This window comes from Rhynchophorus ferrugineus, unplaced genomic scaffold (assembly GCF_030347505.1).
Source record: "Rhynchophorus ferrugineus isolate W39M unplaced genomic scaffold, kcgeb_rfMv2 rfM10, whole genome shotgun sequence".
Taxonomy (NCBI): Eukaryota; Metazoa; Arthropoda; class Insecta; order Coleoptera; family Curculionidae; genus Rhynchophorus; species Rhynchophorus ferrugineus.
Window position 1 is genome coordinate 24,724,099 of NW_027472589.1, and position 17,860 is coordinate 24,741,958.

Below are 17,860 nucleotides of genomic sequence, written 5' to 3' on the forward strand. Positions count from 1 at the left end.
TTTCTTTAACTATTGTTTGTTTTACTTCTTTAACAGTAAATTTCTCATATGGCAAATCCATTTGAAACGGAGTGTTAAGAAAGATAACTCTGTTATTTTCTTCTGTTGCGAATATTTCAGACGGGTACGTATTAAATACTTTCATTAAGGGTTTAAAGAAAATTTCCGTTTTATCTTTACGTGCCTAGCCAAGGTATTATTATCAATTTTAATGGGTGGATTATGTTGATGTTTTTTAATCTTTTTTGTTACTTTCCAGACAGAATATTCCGTTGCATCAGTTGGCGTTAAGTTTTCTAAATATTTTTAAGTTTCTTGATTTTGTTCATCATTTATTAACTCTTTCAGCTCATTTGTTGCCTTGTTGAATTCTCTTGTTATTTCTTCTATTCTTCTGTTGTTATTTGTATATTGTAGGTAATAACTACGTTATTTTGGGCATCAACTATTAAAATGAACGTTGCAAAGTTTATAAAGAATTATAAAATAGCTTCATAGAATTTTAATTCTTCATTTGTTGGTGAGTTGTTAGTACCCACGTGAGACATAAGACAAAGCAAAAAGCAGTAGATAAACGAAAGTCACATAAAGCAAATTAAAAATGAGGGCAATATCGAAGAGTCGAATAAATAAGCAAAAATAATGTAATTTTGATTTCAAAATTTAGGTAAGGAAATTATTATCAACCTGGTGTATTTATTAATGTTGAAAAATATATTTTAGATGAGAATTATGGATGGAAGATAAAGACTATATGAATACATATATGAAATAATAAAAATATGCAGGATTTAAATTGAAACTAACTACATAATTTGCACAGATGGAACACATAGGACAAATAGAAGAAATTATGAATTATTAAGCAATTAATGCAATATGTGACTATATGACATGTTATTCTTTGAACCTTATATCACTTATTTTGATTATTTCCTTTATATATCTACATATTGGAAAATAAAATAATTAATTTAATAATTGTAAAAACAAACCTTTAATATAAAGTTCCAAATTGTAAAAAATAAATTACCTAAATGTGTTCGATATTGTTTTAATATATATACTAAAGTCAAGTACAAATTTCAAAATTGATTTATTCATATACTCTGTTTCATATTACTTTAATTAATATTATATATCAAATACATTTCAGATCTTATGTTTAATATGTTTGCGTAATATGCGCTACAAATAAATATATTCCAATAAAACGACAAACGCCCTAATCAAGCTACCAGATAAAACTGTCAGATCGATGACACAAAATAAATAAACAAACCCAACGGGTAGCCGTACGGACTAAGAGTTTAGCTCCCAGACAATGACGTACTAGGGTCGTATCCCCTTGGGGTCAAAGATTTTTTTTTAAACTTTATAAAATAAAATAAAGTATAGTGTTCATTAAAGTTAATTTAGTTTTCTTTTACATATGAAATGATTTAATTTTAAGTAGTGTTTTGTGTTGCTTTCGTTCATTCCTGTAAGATGTAAGGCAAGTTTGGATAAAGAACTATTAAGAATAGTATGGCCATGTAAAGTTATATTTTACTTTTTTTTAAGTAAACAATGAGAAAATAAATTAATGTGCCCGCTTTATCGGAATGTATGTGCAGCTGTGAAAGAAAAACCTTATGCAATTATGCAAAAATGTCTTCCCATCATATATTAACAAAATTCGAGAATAACAATAATCGTCTATTCTCTTTGCTTACAAGATATTCAGATTTTTAAAATCAGCTTTTGATTTCGTTTGATGACCGGTGAAGGAAAAGAATAACAGAAAAATTGTTCTTGCTTAACAACTGTTATTAATTGATATAATTCTGGATGCATAGAATATCATTATATTAGATGTAATTCTAAAGGTTGTTAAGGTTTTTTTGTGTATCAAGAGTTAAAATAAATATTGCATAGATTATAAACAGTTTTAAAATAGTTGAACAGAATTTCCTTTAGAAGAAAAAATTAATTTAATTCCCTATTTGTTGATGATTTGTTAGTTACCAAGATATTCTTCTTTTAATCAGCCTAGTGTATTTATTGTTTTTGTAATATATAATTTAGGTGAGAAATAAAAGATAAAAGATAAGGACTATATGCATAAATTAATGAGGTAATGAAAATATGCATGATTTGAAATGAAACTAACTACATTAGTTTGCAAGGATGTAAGGCATAGGACAATGAGAAGAAATTATGGATTACTAACAGTATATTTGTAAACATTTTAAAGCACTGATAAATATTAAAGTGTTTAATGATTAATAGAAAAGATGAGTGACTATATGACATTTTCTTCTTTGAACCCTGTTATCAATTATTTTGATTATCTTCTTTCTAGACCTAAGTTTTGAAAAAAAATACCTAATGGTGTTCATTTTTGTTTTGATATACGCGCTGAAGACAAATATCAATTACAAAATATTTTATTCATATAATTTACTTCATTTAATTCATATTTAATATACAAGCATGTATTATTATATGAACTCCATACTTATGTTTATAACATAATAGTAAAGAAAGATCATGTATACTTATATTTGATGTTCTGAAGTTGTTACAGTTCTGAAACTGTTACTTATGATACTTCGTTATAATGCTCAGTGGCGTAGTAATTTACACTTATTAATATTTTGTTGATTATCGAAAGTTAATGGAAATTATATTTAATTAAATACAATCTAAAAAATGTTAGTGAGTGTTACATATATTTTAATAAACAGAAATTTATTATTTCAATTAATGTTATGTATCAAATATATTTCTAGTCTTATATTGAAAATACTGTGATGAAAACAAGTTTTGGTAATATATCATTTTAAAATTAATCCTTTTACTCTATTATGAGAAAAAAATAATTAATTTAATATATAGTGGTTTAATTTAGACCACATAAAAGCCACAATACTTTTTCTGGGCCCTCTATCACCAACTTATCTATCAAACGAAACAATTACCTGAGAGATGAAGATTGGTGAACTTCTTGCATAGCGGCGGCCTGGTCACGTTTTCGTACGGCACGAAGCTGTTCCTATTTTCCGTCCGATGATCCATATCACCCACCAATCGCAACGACGTATCCCTCCGCTGCAGCTGCCGCCTGTCGGCCAGCAAATACCGGATAAAGTCCTCCGCGTAGCAGGTGATGTGGCTGAAATCACCCTCGAGCCGCAAGCCGGTGCATTTCCTCACCAACTCGCCCGGAACAGGCCTGGAAGGAAGCTCGACATCGTTAAGGACTTAACCTGATGGGACCCTGTCCCGTACTGACCGACGCAAATATCCGGGATGGAATTTAAGGCTTTCTGGTCCGGTCATATTATCATTAAGTTCAAGAAAAATCGATGCAAAATAGGAGCGTTAACCCGCCCGTCCGCAAAGGCGCCTTAATCAGAACAATGAGTAGTAAAAGCATTTTCGAATAATTCTCGGGGTGTGGCCCAGAGGCAATTTCCCCGAGAAAAATCGGCCTTTCGGCCGGGCCGGCGATCGTATCTGGCCGTTTAGAATAAAAAGGCTTATCGAGGCATCGCGTCTTTGTTACGAAAGTCCCTCATTTCCGCAGCGGGTAGTGTTTTAAGAAGACTTACACTGGTAAAGTAGCTACCGACAATATCAGCCTCATCTACATAACAAATACCGTTTAAAAGTGCATGTTTTCGGGGATATTAAAATAAATACATGTTAAAACTAGTTAAAAGCAAGATTTAAAAGTGAAATGAAGTGTTTTTTATATTCTTGATTGTTTTGCGAAATGCTTAGTCCGATTTTATTTGAGATATTTTGATATTAATTGTGTTATCATTAATATTCTACCAAAATTAGTAATTCGTTTTTAAGAATTATAACTTAGAACGCAAACGGACTAAATCAAAGAGTCCGGGAACTAGAATTATTCTTAAAAACAAATAACATAGATATAGTTCTCATATCGGAAACACATTTTTCTAAAAAAAAAAATACATTAAAATACGGGGTTATGATGCTTACTGGACACTACACCCCAGTGAACGGGCTCGAGGCGGAACAGCTTTAATAATTAAACAAAATATACAACATTTCGAACAAGAACAGATTAAAAATAAAGAAATACAAGCTACGATAATTAGTATCGAAAAAACGGGGTTGAAATAAATACTGGCGCTATATATTGTCCACCAAGACATAAAATGACACAACAACAATATAAAGATATCTTTTCAAAATTAGGCCCACGGTTTATTATTGGTGGAGACTTTAATATTAAACATACAGCTTGGGGTTCACAAATAATAATACCTGGAAAAGGAAACGAATTACTCAAAGCCGTTAACCTTACAAATTGTAATTATCATTCAGGGCGCGAACCCACTTACTGGCCCACAGACAGTAATAAAGTCCCATACCTGCTGGATTTCTACATTACAAAAGGCATCTCATTAAATCAAATTAGTACAGAAAGCTTGTGCGATCTAACATCTGATCACACTCCAGTACTGTTAACACTGGGCGCGACAATCCTAAGAAGCCTAATCTTACCAACAAATATACTGACTGGGACAAATTCAGATTAATACTGCAGGAACAAATCAGTTTAAAAGTAAGACTTAAATCTATAGATGATTTTGAACAACAAACCAAATATATAACTGAACAAATTCGGTCAGCTGCAAAAGATGCTACCCCAATAGCAAGAGAGAAATCAGAATATGAAGTACTTTACCCCCTCGAAATTAGAGAAATGATAAAAAAAAGGCGAAAAGCTAGAAGAGTATGGCACAGAACCAGAAATGCTGCAGACAAAATACGTTTAATAGAATTAGTAATCAGACGAATCAAAATATCAAAGAATATAAACAGAATTGCTTTCAAAAGTATTTAAGTGAATTAGCTCACAAGCAGACAAAGATTATTCGCTATGTAAAGCAACTCGAAGATTTAAAAGACCAATTATTCGAGTACCGCCAATTAAAAATGATCGAAATGAATGGGTTCGACGCGACAATGAAAAAGCTGAATTGTTCGCACAATACTTAGCTAACATTTTTCGGCCTAATGATATAGAATCTACCATGGATACATCTCCTATTTATCAACCCGATGTAGATCTAAATCTAACTAATCTAATCTAATAATAAATAATCTAAGAATCTAATAATAAATCTAATCTTCACTGGAAGTTGCCACTGAAATTGATAACCTCAATCCTAAAAAGGCACCTGGTATAGATGACATTTCACCTGGATTATTGAAAGAACTGCCACGAAAAGCAATCATCATGTTGACATATATATTTAATGCCTGTTTAAGGCTGAAGCATGTCCCGGAATGCTTTAAAGTTGCACAAATAATTATGCTCAAAAAACCTGACAAACCTGCAGAACAAGTCGAATCTTACAGGCCTATTTCGCTACTACCTGCAATATCAAAGCTATTTGAGAAACTGATATTTAAACGTGTTAAACATTTGGTAACAATACCAGATTTCCAATTTGGTTTTCGAAATCACCATTCAACAATCGATCAACAGCACAGAGTAACTGCGGCTATTGAAGGAGCGTTTGAAGAAAAGAAATACTGCCCTGCAATATTCCTGGATGTCTCACAAGCTTTTGATCGGGTTTGGCATTTGGGATTAATCTGTAAGATGAGCAAACTGTTACCGCGTAACTATTGTCAATTGCTGGAGTCATATTTATTCGGAAGAAAATTTAGAGTATCGCACGAAATGGCGTTTCGACATTTAAAAATATCTCGGGCTGGAGTTCCACAAGGTAGCGTCTTAGGACCTTTCCTGTATCTGCTCTACACTGCTGACATTCCAACAAAAAAAGAAACACTTCTTGGAACCTTTGCTCATGACACAGTTATTATGGCAAAAGATGTATCTCTGCCTAGGGCAATAGAAAAAGTGTAAGAGGCAGTCAACAAAATCTACAAAAGGACAAAAGATTGGAAAATTCAACTTAATAGCTCCAAATCTGTCCACGTTAATTTTGCATTAATAAGGCGAAATAATAAAAACTTAATTATATCACTCAATAGATGCCCGATTCCTCAAGCAGAATCAGCAAAATACCTTGGAATCCATCTTGACGGTAGATTAAATTGGAAGCATCACGTTAGACAAAAAGCAAAACACATTAGAACCAAAATAAAACAACTATACTGGTTAGTCGGAAGATACTCTCAACTTGATCTAAAATTAAAGAGGTTGATCTATAATACAATTATAAAGCCAATTTGGACCTATGGGGTGCAAATATGGGGTTGCACTAAAAATTCAAATCAGTTAGTCATACAGCGCTGTCAAAACAAGGTTCTTCGATTGATTACCAATGCCTATCGCTATGTAACCAATGAAGAACTGCACGGTGACCTGGAAATCAAATGGATTTGCGAATTTGTATAGGATTTCGCCTTGAAACACGAAAGAAGATTACTAAATCATACTAACGTGGAAGCAATACAACTGCTGGACAGCGCGCAGGATGTCAGGAGATTGAAATGAACAAAAAGTGAACATTTAGTGTGTATTATTAGTGTAAACTAGAGCTATAAGTTAATAATTAATAAATAATTATATTTTTATAATTGAGGAATACATACTGATGTATTTTCTCGCACTCTTCTTGCTTGTTAATTAATCCAAGCACATAGGAAAAGTAGTAATAAATTAATTGTAATAATAATAATAATTAAGATTGTACTAAGCGTATCTAATAAAGATGTTATAAAAAAAATTAATATTCTAAAATTCGAGAACGGCTAGACCGATTTCACTAATTTTCAATATTAGAATATTCGGAGAAGCCCACAGAAGGTATATATATATTTTTAAATATATATATATACTTTTATTAATTACTTCTTACATTCGATATGCTTAGTACAATTTTAATTTACATTTTTTAAATTAATTTATTACTACTGTTATGCTGTACTTGCATTAATATTCAATATGTATTTCCCAAATTATAATTAAACTAATCTATGTAAGCTAGACTTAAAAATACAATTAAACACTAAAGTAGTCCGTGTGGTTTGGTTCGCTTCAATCATCTGATTTCTTTAGTGTTGTCCAGTAGCTGTATTGCTTCCACATTACTGTCATTTAGCAACTTTATTTCATGTTTTAAGGCAATATTAAATCAGTTCATATATCCATTTGATTTCGAGGTCATTGTGTAGCTCTTCGTTGGTTACGTAGCGATAAGTATTGGTAATTAATCGTACAACTTTGTTTTGGGTGCGTTGGATTACTAGTTGGTTCGATGTTTTAGTGCAACCCCATATTTGCACCCCATAGGCCCAAATAGGCTTTATGATTGACTGATAAACCAATCTCTTTGATTTTAGATCAAGTTGAGAGTATCTTTCGACTAATCAGTACAGTTGCTGGACGTTGGGTCTAATATGCTGTTCTTTTCGTCTCACATGATGTTTCCAGTTTAACCTACCATCGAGATATATCCCGAGGAATTTAGTTGATTCTGCTTGAGAAATCTCGTTTCCAGTTTCTAGTCCATTTGCAGATCTTGTTGACAGCTACTTGTACTTGTTCTATAGCCTTAGATAGAGATACATATTTTGCCATTATAACTGTGTCGTCAGCAAATATTCCAAGTACTGATTATTTTGTTGTTGGAATATCAGCAGTATAGAGCAAACATAGAAATGGTCTCAAGACACTACCTTGTGGAACTCCATCCAAAATAGGTTTAAGTGTTGAGAATGCCCCTTCATGCTTGTAATTCCAGTAGTCGACAGTAATTCCGCGATAGCACTTTGCTCATTTTGTAGATTAATTCCAAAATGTCATACGGAATATTTCTCTATATATATATATATATATATATATATATATATATATATATATATATATATATATATATATATATATTATTTCTTTTCTTCGAATGCCTTTTTTACAACCGCTGTTACTCTGTTCACTTAGTCGATTTTTATAAATGGTTTAATGCGTTTTAACAGCCGTCTCTCAAATAAAAATCTCAATAAATTATATCGCAGGTAGCAGCAAAATAGGCCTGTAAGATCCAACTTGTTCTGCCAGTTTGTCAGATTTTTTAGCATAATTATTCGAGCAACCTTAAGACATTCCGGAACATGCTTCAGTCTCAAACAGGCATTGGATCATACATTTTGCACATGATTATTACTTTTTATGGCAGTTCTATCAATAATCCCAGTGAAACACTATCTATTCCAGGAGCCTTTTTAGGATTGAGGTTCTTGTCAATTTCTGTGGAAACTTCCATTGGAGAAATCAGATTTACTACATCGCACTGATAAATAGTTCTTATATCTATTGTAGATTCTATATCATTCGGTTGAAATATGTTAGCTAAATGTACTGTTATATTGTCGCGTCGAACCCATTCATTTTTATCATTTTTAATAGGTGGTACTCTAATAATTGATCTTTTAACTCTCCGAGTTGCTTTCCATAGCGAGTAATCTTTGTCTGCTTCCGAGCCTAATTCACTTACATATCTCTCGAAGCAACTCTGTTTAAGAAGGTATATATAATGAAGAAATATGGAATAATTGGTAGGAAGATAGCAAAAGCAACAATTTTCTTTTCCTAAACAAACTGTCACTATCGCTGTAATTAATAATTTCATTGTAACAAAGGAAATACATTATTGTCGGTTGTCAAATATTTATAGGTGTGTTCGGAAAATTATTTTGTCACTAAAAATATTGAATACTGACTAAAACTACCGGTCACCCGTCATTGAAGACAGTTTCTGGGTACCGTTTAAAACTTTACCACGATCTATATTTTACACAAAAGTGTTTTTTGATAGCAACATCAAGTGTTAACGGTAATTTCCAATCGTATTCTAATTATGGTCGAGTAAACATCTACCAAGTATAGAGTTGAGATATCTAGTAGCTGTTTATTGTAAAGTAAACTTGATTTACTGGTGCTATTAACAATATCAAGGAGAAGACACCTTGACTTAAACCATCAAAGTTAATCAAATATACGAGAGACAGAAAACGATGATAGTTATATTAGTATGTCAGGGTTGAGTTCGAGAGTGACTGTAAATGAAGCGGAAAGACTTAGAACGCAACGAGTTGAGCCATTCCGTAGACGCAGTGTTCCTGTGATCCAGAAATAAGCGGCATTTTACTACTATGCAGTAGATTTGGTAGCAACGAATGAGTTACAATTGCAGACATGGCGACAATCCCATTATGTTGTGCGGGTGGAAAACTAATATTATCACAATTGGTGCTATCACCACATGCAGTACGCTCTTTAGTTTCTGGATGGAAAATGATACTAACCACTTCTTGATCAACATTAAAATTTTCAACAATTGTTTCCAAATGATGTCGTTCGACACGACGAATAGTATACATAACAATTTTATGCCCAATTTCAAAGGACTATACCATAACAGTTTTTGTAACATTCAACTTTGTATCAGAAATAAGTTGACAATATCTTAATGAATTGCAGATACAAGTAAAAATTTATGACTTACTAAGGGCTAAAGGACTAAAGGCTAACATATAGATGGCGCTAGTTTTATTCACCGCTTTTCAGTTAGTATTACCATTCAAAAGAAAGCTGTTAAAATTTTTCATGATACCAACGACATGATTTGACATTGACATTTTCATGATTTCTACGACTCCAAGTTTGTGAGTTATTTTACTAATAGTGCACACTACTTTTGTTAATTTCAAAACAATGGATCAAAAACAATTTCATGTTTTAATTTTACACTGCCTCTTGATGGGAAAATAACGTTAAAGCAAACATCAAAAAAATCCACAAAATCGTATTGAATGATGGAAAAGTGAAGTTGCATGAGTTAGCTATCATCATAAAGATATTAAAAGAACGTGTTGGTTTTATATTCCATGAGCAATTGATTATGAGAAGGCTCTGTTCAAAGTGGGTGCCGCTCATTGTTGACCAAAAACAAAAACATATTGATAATTCTGAGCAGTGTTTGATCTTGTTTAAATGTAACAAACTGGAATTTTTGGAATGGAACATGATCTATCTTTTCACTCCGGAATCAAAACGATCGCCATCTGAGTGAACACCAAGTGGTGAACCTCGTCCAAAGCCCGAAAGCACAACAATCGGCTGGAAAGGTTATGGCGTCGGTATTTTGGAATATACGTGGTGTAATATTCATCGACTATCTTGAGAAGGTAAATATCATCACCAGGGCATATTATATAGCGTTAGTGGAGCGTTTGAAGTCCGAAAAATCAAAGAAAAAACCGCATATGACAAAGTAAGATATTTGTTTCATCAAGACAACGTAACGTGTCAAAAGTCAATCAAACCAACGGCAAAACTACGTGAATTAAAGTTCAAATTGCTCCCACATCCACCATATTTGCCAGACTTGGCTCCCAGCGACTACTGACTGTTCGCACACCTCAAAAAAAGATGCTCACCGGTAAGAAATTTCGCTCTAATGAAGAGATTGTTCTACAAAAGTGGTAATAAAATGTTAGAACGCGCTAAATAAATAAAACTAATTTAAAAAAAAAACCCATTTTCTTTGTTACGGCCGGGGCTTTTCAGTCCATGTGTTACAAATGTATTTTATGGACAACCGGATACGGAAATTGATTGAAAGATCTAAAAACGTGAAAAATGAGAACAACTATTTTGTCAAGATGTTCAAAAAATGCTGTTTTCAGACCTAACAAAACACCAGTCGGTGAGCACGCGGGAGGCTTCATTCGCCGACAATTTACGAGGTTAGTGTGGTACGAGATAGTGGCTTTTATTAATTTGCAAGATAGACGTAGGTAACATAAAATTATCCAGTTCATGTAATCAATTATCAACAAAAGTGAATGAAGAATTAATTCCATATCCTATTTAACAAGATACTTACAAACATTGAGCAATTATACAAAAGGTATAGTAAAAAGAAATCCATCATATTTGCATGTATGTTAATTGCAGACTTTGTTCAGCATATCTAGAATGATTCTATATGGAGATAAAGAACGTGCCGTTCTGTTCGATAACTTGTTGCATTTTTGAAAGTAATTCGATTATGCCTCTCTTGTCTCTATTGTTACCAAACTGAATTGCAGAAAAACTGATACATTTTCATAAACCTCGCTCGGAACCAGCAAAATAGCTCGCAATGCACGAGAACCGGAGCCAGCCATTTGGTGCGACGTTCACAACGTTAAGTGGATGCATGAGAACCTTCCAACCAAGCCCCCGAAGTTCCTGGTTGCTTCTATCGATGTGTATGACATGACGATATATTTATATAAATTTTTTTTTTAAATTGAACCGACTTCAAAAAATATATGAAGGAACTCACTAAAAAGTGAAAAATAATCAAGCTTATTATATTAACAATTATATAAACTTATTATTATAATAATCGTTGAAATCACTACAAAAAATAAACGAAAACCTTAAAATCCGTGTTTAATATTCTACTATATATATATATATATATATATACCTTCTTAAACAGAGTTGCTTCGTGAAATATCTAAGGGAATTAAGCTCGGAAGCAGATAAAGATTACTCGCTATGGAAAGCAACTCGGAGAGTTAAAAGATCAATTATTGGAGTACCACCTATTAAAAATGATAAAAATGAATGGGTTCGACGCGACAATATAACAGTACATTTAGCTAACGTATTTCAACCGAATGATATAGAATCTACAATAGATATAAAAACTATTTATCAGTGTGATGTAGTAAATCTGATTTCTCCAATGGAAGTTTCCACAGAAATTGACAAAAACTCAATCCTAAAAAGGCTCCTGGAATAGATAGTGTTTCACTGGGATTATTGATAGAACTGCCATAAAAAGTAATGATCATGTGCAAAATGTATGATCCAATGCCTGTTTGAGACTGTAGCATGTTCCAGAATGTCTTAAGGTTGCTCGAATAATTATGCTAAAAAATCTGACAAACTGGCAGAACAAGTTGGATCTTACAGGCCTATTTTGCTGCTACCTGCGATATAATTTATTGAGATTTTATTTGAGAGACGGCTGTTAAAACGCATTAAACCATTTATAAAAATCGACTAAGTGAACAGAGTAACAGCGGTTGTAAAAAAGGAATTCGAAGAAAAGAAATAATATATATATATATATATATATATATATATATATATATATAGAGAGAGAGAGAGAGAGAGAAATATTTCGTATGACATTTTGGAATTAATCTACAAAATGAGCAAAGTGCTATCGCGGAATTACTGTCAGCACTTAAACCTATTTTGGATGGAGTTCCACAAGGTAGTGTCTTGAGATCATTTCTATATTTACTCTGTACTGCTCTATCTCTGTCTAAGGCTATAGAACAAGTACAAGTAGCTGTCAACAAGATCTACAAATGGACTAGAAACTGGAAACGCGATTTCTCAAGCAGAATCAACTAAATTCCTCGGGATATATCTCGATGGTAGGTTAAACTGGAAACATCATGTGAGACGAAAAGAACAGCATATTAGACCCAACGTCCAGCAACTGTACTGATTAGTCGAAAGATACTCTCAACTTGATCTAAAATCAAAGAGGTTGAAATCACTACAAAAAATAAACGAAAACCTTAAAATCCGTGTTTAATATTCTACTATATATATATATATATATATATATATATATATATATATATATATATATATATATATATATATATATATATATATATATATATATATAATTTGGCTTAATATTACATTATTTGTATTTGTATTGTAGTATTGTATTGGTCCAGAATTGATGGAGAAATCGGTGAACATACATTAAAAAGAATATACAGTCAAACATAGAACATCCTCCTTTTTTGAAGTTGGTTAAAAACACAATTTCCGCTCTAGTGGTTAAAACTGACCCTTCCTGGGCGACTGCTTCCTTCAAGACCCAATTGTTCAAAACACAGATTCGAATCAAGAGTTTTCAGTTAAGGGACTAGTTCATAATAAATAACCCATTGCCAAATCCCATCCAAAGCACTGTAATACCTTCCTGATTTTCTGAATCCTGACTTGGCTACGACTCGTCACGCTACTACCACTACCGTTTTGCGTTGGCGATGTCGTACGTGATTCACTTTTTATCGCCAGGCACTATTCGCTTCAGAAACTGACCGATTTTATTGCAATTCAACAGTGGATTTGATAGGGACCATTTCCCATAAGACTCTCCATAAGGTTACATGCAAGTACGTAATATATGACAACATTTAAATATGAAGCGATTTCCTGATAGTTTCAGGAAAACCTTTCTAAGAAAAATAGGTGAATAATTAATATAAAACTAAAATCAGTATAACTGAATGTTTGACGAAAAACACATCTGCCAATCATTTTCCAATCTACTCGTATATACTACTTATCAGATGTGCGAAAATAGCTAAATAAATACATCGCTGGAAAACCAACATCGTTCTTCGACGCAACAACGTGATTTTTTCAGAAAGATGGGAAAGAGTTGATTACATTTTATTGTGGAAAAATTAACGGAATACAAATACGCGATTTTTTGATAGCTCCAAAAAAGTTGTTAAGGGAATAATTAATAATTAATATAAACCTAAAATCACTATAAATAAATGTCAGAAGTGCCCCTCCCCGAATGTTAGAAGAAAAAACTATACATCTGACTGAGGATAGCATATGGCTTAAAAACAACCCGTATTTTATCTGTCAAGAAAGAAACTAGAACAGAAACAGAAATGCCGCCAAATTCGAATGTTTGTGAAAATATTTCGAGGTAATTCAAGGTCCGCCCTTCGATTTGTCACGCGAACTTTCACCCTCTCCCCTATGCCGCTCTAACCCACATCCATTAATGGGCACAATCGTACAGGAACACCGAAAATAGCCGTAGTTGTTGACCAGCACTCGCCATTACCCCCGTTCTCGTTATCCCGGTATCGAACTCGAGGTAGAGGAAGAGTCCAGGGCGGTCGGAACTGATGTTACGACCGTAAAGATTGACGAGGACGATAATGCGATCAGTCCCGGCGAAACTAGGTTAGAAAAGTAATAGCGCTCACGCACCACCGCTTCCAAGGTCCTTTTTTACTCCCTCACTCCGGTAAATTAAATGTACGACTGTTCCTTGCCGCCTTTCAACCCTCTCCCGGCGACCCCGACTCCGTATTAAAAATACCTTCAAGGGAAACTAAGAATTTCCATTACATACGGTCATTGCCAGATGGTAAAATAACCATCGCATCTATGTTCGTTAAAAAAATCCAGCATGAAAATAGTTATTTGAAAAAAGCGCAACTATTTACAAAGAATGATCGAATTTTCCAACCCAAAGCAAGAACCGGGACAAGAAGACTTATAATATAATAAGTTATTAATAACCGGAGAAGTGTTGCAAAATCTACCAAAAAAAAGGGAACTCTTAAAGTTACTCTGAATGCAGCATGTCGACAAAAACATGTTTCAAATGATTGGAAGATGGCTGCAATTATTATGATCACGCCAAATGAATTGAAATGTTATAAACCTATATCACTGCTGCCGGTTACAATTAAAGATTAACTGGTCTTTTACCATATGTTATACCATACCTTTTTGACAAAATTAGTATTTTTATTCAACATAATTCGCTTCAAGGGTGATACACTGACTATAACGACCCTCCAACTTTTCGATGCCATTTTTGTAGTACGATTAGTCCTCTGAGAACAGGATATAGTCGCTGGGGCCCAAATCTGGAGAATACGGTTGATGAGGAAGCAATTCGAAGCCCAATTCATGGATTTTTGCCATCATTTTCAATGACTTGTCACACGGTGCATTGTCTTGTTGAAGCAGCACTTTCTTTTTCTTCAAATGAGGCCATTTCGTACTTCAAACGCTATGTAATAGTTGCTGTTAGTCCTTCCTTTTTCAAGGCAATCAATTAAAATTATTTCATGCGCATCCCAAAATACAGACGCAATAACCCTGTCGCGTTTTTCCACGGTTTGGAGAGGGTTAATCGCGTGCAGTTCACTCGAATGACTGTCGATTGGACTTCGGAGTGAAATGATGGAACCATTCATCCATTGTCACATATCGACGCAAAAACAGGGGTTTATTATGCTTGATCATCTTCAAACACTGCTCCGAATCATCAACTCGTCGTTGTGTTTGGTCAAAAATGAGCTCGCGCGGCACCCACTTTGCACAAAGCTTTCTTATGCTCAAATATTCGTGAATGATATAATATAAGGGTTAGGGTTAACTAAAAAACATATGGATTTAATTTTAATAGCGCCATCTATGTGTCAGGTCGGGGACTTTTCAATTGACCTGTTAAGAATTAAAACGAATTATAGATAGAAAAAGTCTAATAGTTGCCTATCGGTTTGATTGTATGAACATTCAACAATGGACCAGGTGCATAGAATCATCCACATCATAGAAAAGGCATACAAAAATTAAAAACATCTGCTTAGCCGTAGTCCTAGATGAAGTCCAATCCTTCGACAAGGTTTGTCATGTGGGACTTATCTATAAACTGCAAAAAATGTTACCAAAGCAACATACTTAAAACTCCTAAACTTTTAAAGTCTTACATCTCCATCGGAATGTTGCCTTATTTTACAATACAAAAAAGCTAAATCAGGAGTACCATAGGGAAGTATATTAGGGTTAATCCTCTATATACTTTACATATGTAATATACCACAAATGGAAAATATCATTATGGCTATATTTGCTTATGATGATAGCAAATAGAACTTTATAAAACGTGAGTAACAATTTAGTTTTAAATTTTAGTTTGAAAATGTCGAAAACAATAGATATTCAGGCTCACAAATTGATTGCGGCTTTAATAGGTTATTTCGAAAAGGAACGAGATAATGGAGGCCACCTTTTGCCCGTAAATTCCGTTCAAGAGGTAAATATTGATTATATTAAATATTATAAGTTGCTGCAATTTTATTGAAAATGTTTTAGCGTGTTGCTGCAGCGCTGAATATTAGTGCGCTTACAAAATGAAGAACAATATGTTAGATTCAACCAAGAAAACCCGTCTACATACGAAGTGTATCGTGACCATCTTAATATTGGCTCTATTCGAGACCAAATAAACATAATTTAATAAAATTATTTCAGAGAAAATTGTTAATCTGGAAAATATACATAAAAAATTGAGGGACAAGCAGCGTTTTGAGGGATGTAAGACATCCCTTCGTACACTCTTACGGGGTATCGGATTTAAATGGTGTAAGGATAAGCTTCGAAGAGGTCTAATGAAACTTCCAGACATTGCCCTAAAAATAATTCAATTTATAAAGGCGTACAATAAAATCAAGGAAGATACATTATTTGACTTTGTGTATCTTGATGAAACTTGGATATTTCAAAATGGTTCATTGGGGCACTCTTGGTAAGACAATAACAAAAAAAACTGTAAAAACAACAAATTTAATTCAATTTATGGAAAAAGATAAAAGTTAAAAAGATAAAAGATATTAATAATAAATTGTAGATCTATAGCTATTCATGCAGGAAATAAGAATGGTTTTATTCCCGAATTAGTGTTTTCCTGCAAGTCCAAGGGCGACTACCATGAACGACTCAACCATAACATGTTCTTGTTATGGTTTGAAAATCAATTGTTTAAGAACCTGGAACCAGCAGTTATTATTTTGGACAGTGCACCATATCATAGCACACTGGTGGAAAAAATCCCAACTATAGCATAACACAAAGGATGAAACTATTTCAAATTGTTACTAGGTAAATGTAAATGAAATGTTTCATTGCGTTTTTTGCAATTTATTTTTTTTAGAAATAAGGCTGAAAAAAGTTATACTATAGATCAGATGACTGAACAATATGGTCACATAGTATTACGACTTCCTCCCTATCACTGTATATTCAATTCAATCAAGTTGATATGGAGGATACCAGGATACAAAGAATTATTATAATAGACATGCTGGTCGAAAAGAATATTCCATCAAGAACTATTTGGATAAGTGGAAGGGAGCAATGTCGATCATAACATATACGATTTGGATGAATTCGGTAAGACATTGAGAGGAAGAAATTGATAAATGGTGGAAACGTGAACATGTTTGCGTGAACTACTATTGCGGTGAAGTGTATTTAACAGATAAAACAACATAAATTGATAGATAGATAGATAGATAGATATTTGCTTTTAAGTTATTGTGAAAAACAAATTGTAGGATAGTCAGCAACGACTAGTAATAGTGCATTAATTAAAGGTCTAACATCGACTACCCCTTGATTCTTCATATATTAGAGAATCTCATCAGTATTGCATATCTTTCAGATAATCAGACGCAATATTATGTAATACTGACCTGACTATCCAGTCATCTGGTTTAAAACTACCTGAATGGTGAACAAGTGAGCTGAATTAGTCAGTTTTCCAATAGATAAAAACCTTCGGTATCGTTTTGTATTCAATTCAATTCATGCCGTTCAAATCAGGACATTCAAGAAACTCAAAAACAAATAGAGGTTCTAAAAGAAACAGCAGAAAGAAATAGCGTTTATGACAGACAACAACTTTTTTAGAAACTAAATATGACAAGATCCTAAGCGTTTCTCATTTCAAATATTTGAGCGAAACTACTCAAGAAACTGGAACGGAAAGGATCGCTTATATGAATCGCTGTCGAAAAATGGATACAGCTTTCAGACTTACAAAAGACATCTACAACAAAAACTGTATGTCCAAATATACAAAACTGAGGCGTTACAACACTAAAAGTACAATATAACACATACATAACACATGTACTAAAACAACACTGTAATACTAAAAGCCGGTGTGCCTTTACGGAGCTGAAGCTCCCATTTTGATCAGAAATAGGAACAGTGCAGGAATCT

At 33.3% G+C, this 17,860-nt stretch overlaps 1 protein-coding gene across 1 annotated transcript in view; it reads right to left on the bottom strand.

Moving 5' to 3' along the window:
* The window catches only part of LOC143203844 (uncharacterized), a 37,185-nt gene that overhangs the window by 6,146 nt on the left and 13,179 nt on the right, over positions 1-17,860 (bottom strand). The window contains exon 5 of the mRNA XM_076416154.1: positions 2,964-3,217. Within this exon, the coding sequence (XP_076272269.1) occupies positions 2,964-3,217 (254 nt within the window). The remainder of the gene's footprint in view (positions 1-2,963; positions 3,218-17,860) is intronic.